The sequence below is a fragment of the Hydractinia symbiolongicarpus genome, chromosome 1, assembly GCF_029227915.1.
Source record: "Hydractinia symbiolongicarpus strain clone_291-10 chromosome 1, HSymV2.1, whole genome shotgun sequence".
NCBI lineage: Eukaryota > Metazoa > Cnidaria > Hydrozoa > Anthoathecata > Hydractiniidae > Hydractinia > Hydractinia symbiolongicarpus.
The window spans coordinates 32,409,139-32,423,187 of NC_079875.1; the positions used below are offsets into that span (position 1 = coordinate 32,409,139).

At 35.3% G+C, this 14,049-nt stretch overlaps 1 protein-coding gene across 1 annotated transcript in view; it reads right to left on the reverse strand.

Moving 5' to 3' along the window:
- LOC130649814 (proprotein convertase subtilisin/kexin type 5-like) overlaps window positions 1–11,017 on the reverse strand; it is a 19,402-nt gene extending 8,385 nt beyond the window's left edge. Inside the window, exons 1-4 of the mRNA XM_057456011.1 lie at window positions 10,441–11,017; window positions 9,360–9,458; window positions 787–876; window positions 143–245 (exon numbers count right to left, since the gene is read on the reverse strand). Coding sequence (XP_057311994.1) covers window positions 143–245; window positions 787–876; window positions 9,360–9,458; window positions 10,441–10,656 — 508 coding nt within the window. The 5' untranslated portion in view covers window positions 10,657–11,017. The remainder of the gene's footprint in view (window positions 1–142; window positions 246–786; window positions 877–9,359; window positions 9,459–10,440) is intronic.
- Window positions 11,018–14,049: the final 3,032 nt, after the last annotated feature.

Here is a 14,049-nt window from a genome sequence, read left to right on the forward strand (position 1 = left end):
TTTAAAAGGCCTGACCTCAATTCAAGGTGTCTGTTGATAGTAATGTTTATATACATTGGAAGGTTTTACCCTGTAATGGGAGATTACGGTAAAGACAACACAATTTATCAGGTGTTTGTAAATTCTAAACAAGTTCACATACCATCATCCAATACTGATATCACAATTCCTTTCCCCGTCAAACCTTTTTCCCAGACAGGCAGAACATTCATGTCATGTTCCTTGTAGCCAACTTCTGTACGGTGCTAAAAAGAATTCAAACAAATGTAAGAATTCAATTTTTGAAAAATTTAAAAAGAGGAACTTCATTAAAAGGTATTCTTCTCCTCAGGGCTTTTTAAATAAATTTTCCAGTAAAATAAAAATCATGACAAACAGCATTTATATTCAAAACACGTTCTAGATCTTAGATTTCATTTGGTCTGTAAAATATGCTTAAATGTGATGTAAAAATTAATGACGCTTTTATTAGTTTAACTTTAAATCAATTTTGTTTATCCTCTGCAGTTGCATCAGCTGATTAGAAAGACTTTCCAGTTATATTTGTATACATAAACCAATAACAAGTCTAAAATGAAGCATTTGCAAATAAAATCTTGAAATGGCAGAAATTCCAGTTTGAACGCCAATTGCAATATTCATTCATGCAACTCATCTCCATCTGCTGAAGTTTAATTTTTATAATTTGATCATCTAAACAATCTCCTGTATTTTTTTTCTGGTTATGTGTGCTTAAAGCTTGTTAGTCTATCACTGAAACTTATTTGAATGGAATTTTGAACTTACTAAGTACCACTGATTTTTCCATCTTTCATCGTTGAAGTAGATACTTCTTTTCTTGCGTGTTTTTGCCTCTTGTTGCGTTGCCCAAAATACCTTAAAAGGAAAAAATTCAATTTATATATAGTATTGAAATAATTTTTTTGTAGCATATTTGCATTAAATTTTACAGCTAGACTCCCCACCTAAAGTAATTGCCCTCATAATTGCCGTTAAATTTAACTATGAAATATTTGTAGTATACCTTATTACACGAAAATAAGTAGTCAACTTAATTAATTATGACACATGAAATTAACGTGAATTTATAAAGTTATAAATTCCGGTATTAAGTGTGTGGTAATTAAAGCACATTTAAAAAAAAAAACAAATATTTAAACGGCATTATATAACGTAAAAAAATTCAACAACAACAGCAATTGATTATAAGTAATCAAATTTTGGCTTCTTTGGCAAGCCTTCTTTAAAGTGCCTGTGATGCCTTCCATCCCGCCTTGATGATGCTTCTCCTTTTCAGATTTAAAATGTTCATAGATCTCCTTCATTTTTTAAAAAAAATAAGGAGCATTAACAGATGTTTTTTGTAAAGCGAACCATGGAGGAAAAATCAATGAAATTAACATGGTTTTAATTAATGCAAAATTTTTTAATCCACGTTAATTAGTTGACTAGTTATTTTCGTGTAATAAGGTATCTATTTAAACTATCGATATATATTTGTAGTTGACAATATTGACACTGCCTATATATAGCCAATTATGGGAAAGTACAGGCCCCGTCGAAAAGTCTGGAAGCTGAAGGAAGAGATTGTAGCAAGACAATTTAGTGCAAAAGTTCAGCAGTTAGCCTACAATAGTCAATGTGATAGTGACAATGTTGAAAGTACTTGGACTACTTTGAAGAATTGTCTTCTAGAAGCTTCTGATGATACCTGTGGGTGAACGAAAGGACCAGCTAGACATAGACAGACCTGGTGGTGGAATAATGAGGTTGACCAGTGTATAAAGGAAAAGAGGAAACTTTGGAAAGAGTGGAAGTCAGGTGGTAGTAAAAATATTTACTTAGAAGCTAAGCGTCGCCCTCGTACAGCAGTGTATAAGGCAAAATCAGAAGCAGAGAGAAACAGATTTGCAGATGTGTTAAGAAGGGAAGACCAGCGCAATGAGGTATTCAAGATAGCAAAGCAAATGAAGAAGACTAATCAAGATATTGTAGGTGAGAAGTGTATACGTAATGATGAAGGTGTTTTGGCTAGCACAGAGGAGGAGAAAAGGGTAGCTTGGAAGAATCATTATCAGAGGTTGCTTAACACTGAGTTTGATTGGGACGAGGATAATTTGTCTGATGATGATGTCGTAGAAGGGCCAGCTATGCAGATCAAGACAGAATGGGTAGTGGAGGCTATTAGGAAATTGAAGATTGGCAAGGCTGCAGGAGTATCAGGTATTGTTGCAGAGATGGTAAAAGCATCTGGATATATTGGAGTTGAGCTTATTACAAGTCTTGCTAACCAGATTATAAAGGATGGTGCTATTCCGAGTGAGTGGCAGTCGAGTGTAATAGTGAATTGTTTCAAGGGCAAGGGTGATGCATTAGAAAGGGGTAACTATAGAGGTTTGAAGTTGGTTGATCAAGTAATGAAAGTTATTGAAAGAGTGATTGATAAGTTACTTAGAGAAAGAATTGATATAAGATGCAATTTGGTTTGGTTCCAGGGCGTGGCACTACAGATGCAATATTTTTACTCAGACAGCTTCAGGAAAAGTATTTAGGAAAGAGAAAGAATCTCCATTTTGCCTTTGTAGATTTAGAGAAAGCTTTTGATAGAGTGCCACGTAAAGTTATTTGGTGGGCTATGAGAAAATTAGGTGTGGATGAGTGGCTAGTTACGATGGTTCAGTCAATGTACAGCAATGCTAGAAGTCGTGTCAGGATTAACGATTCACTTAGTGATGAATTTAATGTGAATGTTGGTGTACATCAGGGTTCTGTACTTAGTCCTTTGTTGTTTATTCTAGTCTTAGAAGCGCTGTCGATGGAGTTCAGAACAGGTTGTCCATGGGAGTTATTGTATGCAGATGATTTGGTTCTCATAGCAGAGTCGATGGAAGAATTAGTTTAAAAGTTTGAGAAGTGGAAGAAAGGACTAGAAGAGAAAGGGCTGAAGGTAAACACGGCAAAGTCTAAAGTCATGATAAGTAGCATTGCAGCCAAGTGTGACCTTGTAGTTGGAAAGTGGCCTTGTGGAGTTTGCAGGAAAGGGGTTGGTAGTAACTCAATTTTTTGTCAGACTTGCAAGCATTGGGTACATAAGAAGTGCAGTAGTATTAGTGGAAGGTTAAGAGCTGGCATACAGTTTGTATGCAAGCGTTGCAAAGGTGAGATTATAGAGAATGAAGTATTTCTAGCTTTAATGATGTACAACAGTGGCTCGTTAGAGATAGTTAAGAACTTCTGTTACTTAGGTGATATGTTGGGCAGTGAAGGGGGTGTTGGAAGAAGTGTTACTTGCAGGATAGGTTCTGCTTGGAAAAAGTTTAGAGAGTTACTTCCTTTATTGACTAGCAGAGTCCTGTCAATTGAGGTAAAAGGTAGGTTGTATGAGGCCTGTGTAAGAAGTGTTATGTTGTACGGTAGTGAGACATTGGCAGTGAAGCAGGAAGATCTTGACCGTTTAGAAAGGAATGATATGAGAATGGTTAGGTGGATGTGTAATGCCAGTCTGAGAGACAGAAAGAGTTCAGATGAGCTAAGAAGCAGGCTAAGTCTCCGTAGAATTAAAGATGTTATCCAGATAAGAAGATTGAATTGGCTGGGGCACTTGGAAAGAATGGAGGAGGATAATTGGGTAAGATAAGATAAGATAAGATAATTTTATTAATCAAAAATAGCTGTACAGTTCAAATAATTAAATAAATTTTAATATGAAGAGAAAAAACAAACAAACTATTTTTGAAGGGAGACCTTACCTAATAGCAGAAGCTAAGACGAGGATAAGGCCACCCTTGGACGAGTACAATAGACGTCACAGGACACACAAGACGGCACGAACATATATAATCACCAGATAAATTAACCGTGTGAGAACAAAGGGAAAATTTGTTACAAATTAATAAGAGGCAATAAAATACTTCTTTAGATCACTTTTTAGACCAAAGTAATCTATGGAAACAAATTTTTTAGTCATTGATGTCTGTATCTTATTCCAGGATTTAATGGTGTTAAATCTAATAGAATTTTTACTAAAACAAACGGTATTGACAGTAGGAAGATTGATCAAGCCAGCCTTTTCTGCACGAGTGCTCTGGGCATGGTTGAAGTCAACCGCAAAAGTATTCTGGATAGTAGCAGGCATTTTATCATGAAAGAGCTTATGCAAGAACAGAATGTTCTGACACTGGACAATATCATTGAATTTGAGGATTTCCAGGTTGCCATAGATGATACTAGAGGATGCTCTTCGAGATTCAAAAGTCATTAGTCTGATAGCAAAATTTTGTAAAACAGCAATACGATTAACATCAAGACTATTTGGTTGACCCCAAATTTGATTACAATATTGCAGGTGGGAATGAAAAATGGCATAGTAGACTAGGATAAGGACATTTTGAGGCACAAAATGACGAAGTTTAGCTAAAGCTCCATTAGCCCTCTTGAGCTTGGCAACAGTATTATTGATCTGAGTCTTCCAGCTTAAATCAGAATCTAATAGAACACCAAGATATTTAATAGAATCACTAGGCATAAGCCTTTTACCATTGATGAGAAGCCTAAAATCATAATTAAGAGGTTTATGTGCATGTTTAAATATAACGTATTCTGTCTTGCTAGCATTAAGAGAAATCTTATTAGCATTCAGCCAATGGCATAGAAGCTTGAGGTCTAAATTCATTTGTTTGGCCAGTTGTTTCAAAGAGTCACTGAAATGCAGGAGGTTTGTATCATCAGCAAAGTGGTGTACCATAGAATAGTTAATTGCACAATTCAAGTCGTTTATATAAATTAAAAATAAAAGTGGTCCTAAAACAGAGCCTTGAGGGACACCATGTCTGGTAAGATTATTTGCTGATCTAGCTCCATTTAAAGACACAAATTGTTGACGACCTATTAAGTAGGACCTAAATAAAGAGAGAGCATTACCTCGAATTCCATAATGATGAAGCTTTGTAAGCAGAATTTCATGGTCAACAGTATCAAAAGCCTTCTGGAGATCAATAAACACTCCACATGCATAATTTCCTTTATCAAGAGCATCCATAATTTTTTGAGAGATATTCATTAGTGATTGACAGGTTGAGTAATTTTTTCTGAAACCAAATTGTTGCTTATACAGGACATTGTTAGCTTCAAGAAACCCATACACCCGTTTGTATATAAGTTTTTCAAATATCTTATCAATGTTTGAAAGTAAGGATATAGGTCGATAATTTGTAAGTTCCAATTTGGATCCTTTTTTATGAATAGGGATAACCCTGGCAGTTTTTAAATTAGAAGGAAAAATGCCTGAAGTAAAAGACAAATTTATAAGTTTAGAGAGTGGAACGGATAATTCAGTTTTAACAGTAGAAAAAATTTGGGCAGGAATGCTAAATGGCCCAGAAGATTTACCAAGGTCCAAGGAAGAAATACAATGGAGAACTTCAATATCATCAGTTGGTGAAAGAAACATTGAATTAGGAACAGAATCTTTTAACAAGGAAGAGAAATGTTTTGATGTGAATGGGATGCCCATTCTTATATTGTCAGCAATTGATGAAAAATAATTATTAAAAGAGCTAGCAATTGTCACTGGATCAGTGACAAGTAAGTTATCAATGTTCATACAGGTTGGAGAAGCAGAAGCAGAAGAACGAACAGAAATTATATTTTTAACACCTTTCCAAATGTTGCCAATATTTTTTTGGTTATCACTAAAATATTTATTGAAAAAATTACTCTTGCTCAATCTACACAGAGTTACAATTTTATTGCGGTACTTTTTGAAACGCTCTAACAAGAGAGACTTAAAATATGGATCTTTTTCTCTTAAAAAACGTTTATGAAGAAGGTCTCTTTTAGTAATAGAGGTAAGGATACCATTTGTAATCCAAGGATTGGATTTTTTTCTACTTTTTTTATTACAAGTCGTTTTTAATGGAGCGTATTTATCCAAAAGACTGTTGAAACTGTTGTAAAAATTATTAAACGATACATTGGGATCATCTGTGCTTAGTTGAAGTATAGCATCCCAATCCGTATATTGTAGTTCAGTGCGAAAGGCATCATGACTGAATTTTTTCCAGTTACGAGCATAAATATCATTAGATACATAAGCCGGATTGACAGCAGACAAATCTCTTAACACCAAGAACTGGGGGAAATCAGATATTGAATTAATAATATTACCAGACAAAGTATCCCACTTGGCAGAGTTAAAATAAATATTATCTATAATTGTGCTGGTAGATTCAGTGACTCTTGTGGGCAAAATTATATGAGGCATTAAATTAAACTGGGAGGTAATATTAATATAATCAGAAACTTCTTTAACCGATTCGGACATTAGAAGGTCAATATTAAAATCACCAAGGAGAAAGATTGGCTTATTTTCAGAAGACGCTTTCTCAAGAAGGGGCATTAAAAATTGGTTGTTGAACTCATCAACAGACATTGAGGGGTGTCTATAAATGCATCCTACAATCATGTTTTTATCTTTAGCCTGTATAATTTCAATGAATTTAGATTCAAGTTCACTGCTTTTGTATGCAAGTGTATCAAGATCAAGACGTTCAATAAATTGCAAGTGATTAGAAACATACAACAGAGCACCACCTTTTTCACCTTCAGTAGGCGTGTGTGTGAAGGAGTAACCAGGTAGATCACAATTAATAGGAGGGACATTAATCTGGAATTTAGTTTCAGTGATACCAATAATACTGAAGTCATGCCCAAGTTGTTGTAATAGAACCTTCAATTCATCAAGATGTTTTGACAGAGATGCAATATTCATATGAAAAAGGGAGAATTTATGAGAAGTAACTTGAAGGTTAGTGAATTCATTTGGATCATAATATTTGCAGTTGACACCACACATGATTTCAGGGATGTCATTGATTTTAAGAGTATTAAGCTTTGTAAGAAATGTTTTGATTTCAAGGGAAGAAAGTGACTTGTCGTAGACTAGAGGGGGAGCTTTTATCCCAAAGGGGAGAATTTCATTATTACATTTACAGCAAAACCATTTCTGGGTAGAATTTTGAAGAGATTCATAATCCTTGACGTTGAGACCATTACATTTAATATGAATCCAGAAATCACAAATATCACACTGAATTGCCTTTTGATTACAGTTTACAGACTTCCCACATATTCCACACGGATAATTTATCATAAATATAGAGAGAAAACAAAAATGACATAAAACAAAAAACTATAGTATATACAAAAGTTTATTTACCAGACTCTATAGGCTTTCCCCTTCCCTAAACAACAAACGAGAGGAGGAAAGGCAGAGTCAGTAAAACTCAAAAACACTAAAAGCAGAACTAGCCAGTTGCTAAAATAAATAAATAAAACAACAGTTTAAAAGTTAATAACAGGAAATGATGTTGGGATGTATAATACCCAACAGGGAGGCGAGAGAACCCGCCCCCTCTTGGGAATTCAGTTCAATCGATATATACACCACATGAGACAGCAACAATGTGCTATAGATATCAGAATTATCTATCGGATGAAACAAATGTTAGGCTATAAGAAACAAACCAAATTAGATTGGAAAATATATATGCTGGAACGTCCGATAAAAGACAGCCATGTTTAGGATTCATAATAACAACTAAATTTACGGTACACCGATCATAAGATAAAGTATGATCTCGGTAGGCACAATATACTAGAATACTATAAATATATATGGAAAAGGCGGCGGGAAAAAAAAATAATAATAAAAATACGCCTTTTTATCCAAACAAAGAACAGAGAACAAAAATGGCGCGAAACTCAACAAATAAAACATGAAAAAAAAATCAATCAAGAAGTTCACTAATATTAATATTTGGAAACAATTCTTGTAAATCAGTATCATGTAAAATTGAATTTACGATGCCATCTTCATTAATTTTAACCTTCACTGTTCCATTTGAAGTCCAAAAGCCAGAGATATCACCGTTATTGTAAAGTTTTTTACATCTCGACCAGAGACCACGGTACATCCCACACAAACTTTCATTTATATATAATTTGGTACCGCCATCAAAACCAAACTTTGTTGAATCAATATCTTTAAGTTTTTTTTTATTAGAAAGTATGGATTGCACATCCTTACGCCTAGACAATTTAACAATCGTACAACCTAGTTTGATGCGGTGACAGGCTTCTACGTTCACACTTTGAATATTTACATTAATTGAACTGAAAATATCTAAAACTTTATCTTCAAGTAAATCATGGGAAACAGATTCCGGAATACCCACTAACTCCAAACATTCACGCCTGGAATACTGTTCTGACATACCGCATCTTTTTTCAAGTTCCCTTACTCTTTTGCAGAGAAGGGAAGTAACATTCTGCGAAATCGCTATGTCGCTATTAAGTGCTTTAATTTCATTAATATACCCCGTCCAACCCATGCTAGCATGGAAAACGGACGTTAAGCCGAGAATGATGATGATGATATGGGCACGGGAACCATTGTGCATAATTGTTGTGTAAATATTGTTAGTGAAGTAGTACTTTGTATGGATCTATTTTTTTGTCTCATCATTTTCATTTTTCATGGCAAAGTTAAAAAAATCAATGTCACCTTCAAACATGGAAAGATTGTATGAATGATACGACCAAATAAAAAATTCTGGAAAAATGAAAGCAATCATGTTAAATTAATGTGAAGTGTATGTTTAAAGCTCTGGCACTTCCGAACTGACCCAACACTGCCACCTTGTGGATGTGATTTAGAAGATATGATTAGTGACCATAGATTAGTGGTTATAGCTCTTGTACTCTGTGGGAGACCGGGGTTCGATTCCTCTTGACGCCGATTCAACATAGGAAAGTGAATGTTACCATAGCCCCGGGTTAACTCAAGTCATGTGAGGGAAATTGGGGAGAAGGCACACTGTGTGGGCCGTTGTATGTTGCCGGGGGAGTTGTCTAGTAGAACGCGGGCCCTGGGTCTGCGTAGCTCAAAATGAGCATTAAATACTCTCCATCTACGCCATGGCCCCTCCTGGAAATAATAGACAGGGTATATCCCTCGATATTTGTGAGGCTAGCCATGTAAAATATGCACATCTATCTAGCTATCTATCTATCTGGAGAGATTGTCTAGTTATATAGCTATCTAGCTAGCTATGGCCTCTTGTACTTTCAAGAAATAAGACCGTATCGTTTTACCTTTTTTATCATTTTATCTTTAAGACCTGAGATATAATTCAAAAAAATACACACATTGTCAAATCCCTGTTACATACCTCAAACTTCCTTTAGTTCCGAAGACTGACAAAGGCAACTTTTTCTTGGAAATGCTTTCGTTTTCGATCCGTTCGTTTGTTAATATTTTACAGAATGGTTGAAGTTAGTGAAAACGTTAAATTATTTACCCGTATGTCCGTGTTGAGATGCATCGTTTTCGTAAAGGCAGCACGCTTTCTTCTTCTTGGAATTCCACGATGCACAAATTCATAAACATTTCCGAATAACTAGATAAGAAATCATATATTACAAATTATATCAAGAATAAGACCTAAAATGCTGGCAAGTAGACCTCGTAAACCAGGGACCTCGGGGTTGACATATTTTTTCAGGGAAAATACCTGAAATACAATAACCACACTTTCATTGTGATATTTGTGTATTTTTAGCCAACCTTGTAAGACTTTCCGCCTTTTCGGTTATTTTGACATCCTAATGATGAGGTTGGTTTTAGCGTTGATCTGACAAAACTGGAAGAATTGAAGAATCTGGTTAAATATTAACAAATTTCGTGACTCATTTTAAGCTTGCTCGGCTCGTGAAAAAACACTAGTCAGCGTAATCATTGAAATTAAAACTAGCTTTTAAACGATCCCTGCTAAAGTAGCGAAAAACAAAGACATTTTTGGAATTGATTATACGCATCTGCTCGCCATGTGAGGAAATAAAAACGTGCTTGTAAACAAGAAAGTCAGAATTGGCGTGATTCAAAAAGAACGATTCTATTTATAGCAGTGCATGCGCAGCAGGTCATCAGAACCTAGTCAATATTAGTCATTTGTTAAAAGCACAAATAAACTGCCGCCGTGATTAAATGGAAATCTCTAGCTGATAAAAAACACGCCAATTGAATTTGCTTTTTAATTTTCACGACAAAATAAAATAGACACCAAATTCATTGTTTACATTGATTAACTGCGTTCTGATTGGTATAAAACTAACAGCGAAACCTTTAGTCGCGAAAAAGTAGGAGCTGTTTCTACTTTTCAGCGAAGCGAATATTTCGATGCAAAATCATAACAAACAAAACTGCGCATGCTCAGATACAATTCGCCGTCGAATTCGCCGTTTAATTCGCTTCGTAAAAATCCCCCTGTACGAAAGGCTAATGTTGTATAACGGAAGTATCGTGGTGGAGAAAAACCCCACCACCTCGTTCCCAGGACTTCTTTTTCGTGTTGGGTACGATAAGAAAATGAAAAAACGTACTCTCCCTTTATTAACAAAACCATTCTCTGTGGCAACTCTTTGCGCCATCTTTTCATCGCCATGTACAACAACAGCCCATGTGTTTAGAAAAACATTTTTTACAAAGTTTTTATGATTTTTCTTATGGTGAATTACGTATCCCTTCCCTGTCGATATGATTTCTATGTGCAATAAACAAAATTGAGCGAAAATACTGAAAACTGGGATGAGATTCATTCTGTGGTTCTCTGGTACCAATACGTTCTGGCTACAGTGTCACTCTTTTAGTGACTGTCACTCGTAAAATTGTCTCAATTCTTTAACACTACATGAGAGATTTTAAATATATGCTTTTTAAAAACCAGGTCAATAACGCTTTTATGAGACGACTTCTTGTTAAACTCTGTACATTCGATAATACGCTAACTGCGCTGGAGTGTTCTGTGTAACTAGGTAAGTATTCTTTTTTACATCCGACAACTTTTCCCACACAGTCAAAAAAAGGCGCACTTGTTACTTTCATGTATAATTTGATTAATGAAGCTCATTGAATGAGCTAAAATGAGTTGTTTTAAGTATACACGAGATGCCATAGGTTTCATCCACTTGAATAGTGGTTCTATTGTTTTAAACCGACATTCTATATTTGTATTAAAGGAACAATTGAAATCAAATTACCATGTTATTTTTCAATACAATGTGGCTTTGTGTCAATTTTTTATTGTTGACACAATTTATCTCAAAAACATGTTACAAATGATTTTTAGGGATTATGTAGTTTTCACACGAGCGGGAAAAAACAACAACTGCTTCAATCACTCATTCTTAAAAATAAATAAGAGAATTTGCAGAATGAAAGTTAAGTCAAACATGGCGGATTCCAACAGCGCGTGTCAGAGAAATAACATGGGAAAAGTGCTTTTCTTAACAACTGTTCTTTTCGTTGCTTAATCGCTGTTATTCGGAAATAAAGCACAAACTTTGAGCGTAAGAGTGGGCTGGAGAGACTGGTATTTCCCCTATTATCTGTATTGGTTGCATTGAGCACCAGAATTCATTTTCTTGCACCTTTGACAGTTGGGATAAGGTACAGATTTGGAAACAGTTTCCTTGTTGAGTAACAGTTTCAATATTCAGAAACTTTTTTGTGTAAAAATAAGAAATAATTTCTGAATAACCAGCTTGCAAAGCAGGAAACAATTTATGTTTTACAAAAAAACAAAGCTATAATGTTTTTTGAGAGAGAGTTTCTTTATATACGGAAACTGTTTCTGTAGCTATCTATACCATATCCCAGAGTGGTAGAAAATAACCATAGAAGCTAGTTTGAAGCATTCGGAATAAGAAAGAGTATACTAAGGTAGATAGATGTGCATATACACCATTCTCCGATTTCAGCGCGATCATAATTTTAAAATGACGTAATCTAATAATGGCGGATTTCGTATGTAAACAAACCCTTAACGTGATCGAACACAGTAAGCGTTACTATTTCTTATGGTAAACAATTAATTAAATAGACCTTTAAATTATTTTAAAATAGTTTTTTAGTAACATATTAACTTTATTTATATGAAAAGATGCAATATGTGTTTAACAAGTCAAGTTGATGTGCTAAATGCCATCAATTTCTCAGCGTCATTTTTGTAAAAATAGTTTTACTACGCTTCTTAATATCAATATAGAAAGGGTTGCGGAGAGGTTGCAAAGGCAAAGGCATTAAGCACGGCAATGAGACAGGAATGGGAATCAGCAAGGCAGGGGTAGGCAAGGCATGGGAGGCACAGGCAAGGGCATAGTAGTAGGCAGGCACGATAAAAGGCATAGGAAGGGTAGGCAGGGGCAGGAACCTCAACAGAAACTCTCCCCCTACAACTCAAAAATTACGTATAATAATGTACAATACAACAATATAGAAAGGATTGCAGAGTGTGGGACTGCCCCCCTAGGTTTTCAAGCAAAAATATTTAGTGTTCCTTATTTTGAAAAGATTCCTTGGCAGGACAAACATGTATAATTGCCTTTTCTAAACATGACATTTTTGTGATATGTAAATGAAAGTGGTTATTGTTGCCCTGTCCAGGATTTGAACCTGGATCTCTCATTTTCATGAGTGTCTTAGCCATTAGACCAACAGGGCATATATATGAAAAACTTTACTGGTGCATATGCTTATGGATTTACAGCACATATAGCCATTTAATTCTTCTTGTGGATAATAAAATTCAATTTTTTCTACTAAATAGATGGGGGGACCTGGTGTTGAAAAGTTTGGATAAGGAACTGTATTACCCAATATTAAACATCTGGTGGAGCGATTAATAGGAAACTGTGCCATCATTCATGTGGAGCGCTTTAGTAGAAGCATGCAGTATATCATAAATCGGGTGAAGCACACACACAGCATTAGGGAGTTTTAGGTTAATATATTTTTCCAAAAATAACTTTCCTGCAAAAATACAGTTTACATGTCGTGTCCATCATAGCAAATTTTCTCAAAATGTTTGCGGAAAAACTTAAAATATGAATTGTAATCCACGGTGAGCGCTTAGTACAGGTAAACAATGTCGCACATCCATATATATATTTTCATATATTTCATTTTATTTCGTACAACAAGTTTTCATGACAGTAGGATTAAAAAGCTCTTATTCCAAACTGAACAGAAACCTCAAAAGTATAGCAATAAACTAGGCTAGCTTGGTACTTAAATAGAGCCGGGCTTAAAAGGATTCCTGAATTGAAAATGTTATTTTGTATGTTATAGAGGATAAAAAATGTTAAAAATCTTCCTTCGTTCTCAAGTTTATGTCAGCAAAATTGGTAGTTTTATCACAGCTAAGTAGTTAATTTTATGCTAGCTTTGTATAGCTAGTTTTATGCCAGTTTTACGCTACCTATATATTTACATACTTGCTCTATTTTATGCCAGCTAAAAGCCTTAAAAGTGTTTTTTTTACTGTTGGAAAGGTGAATAATCTTAAAAAACGTAATAAAACAGTACAGCTATTCGCCATCAAACTGTTCAAACTTCTGTAAAAAAGGCAGCAAGTTAGCGTTATATTTCTCACCAGAACGGTGGTTCACACGAACACATTCCTAAAACACGAGTTGTGGAACATGTGTGTGAGCTCCTCCATCTTTCTAGTGCATAATCTTCATTCCCACATACAGAAAAAGCACAACGTCTAGCCATGTTTTATATTCGAAGACTGTACGTCGACTGTTGAACACGCTTTGTTTACATACGAAAATGTAGATTAGTGCCGAGGCACATATGTATTTTACAGAACAAGCTGAAATCGGAGAATGGTGTATTATCCATTGGCTAGTCTCACAAATATGGAGGGATATACCCTGTCTATTATTTCCAGGGGCCATGGCTTAGATACTGTAGGGAGTACTAGAGAATTTTCATTTTGAGCTACGCAGACCCAATTAGGGTCTGCTCTCTACTAGACAACTCCAACAGCATCCAACGGCCCACACATTGTGCCATCTCCTGAATTTTTGTCACATTGCTTTGGTCTATGGTAACATTCACTTTTCCATGTTGAATCGAACCCCAGTCTCCTGCAAAACTATGGCGCCACAATGCCTGGTGTCATCTGCAAAGAGATGAAAGTCAAG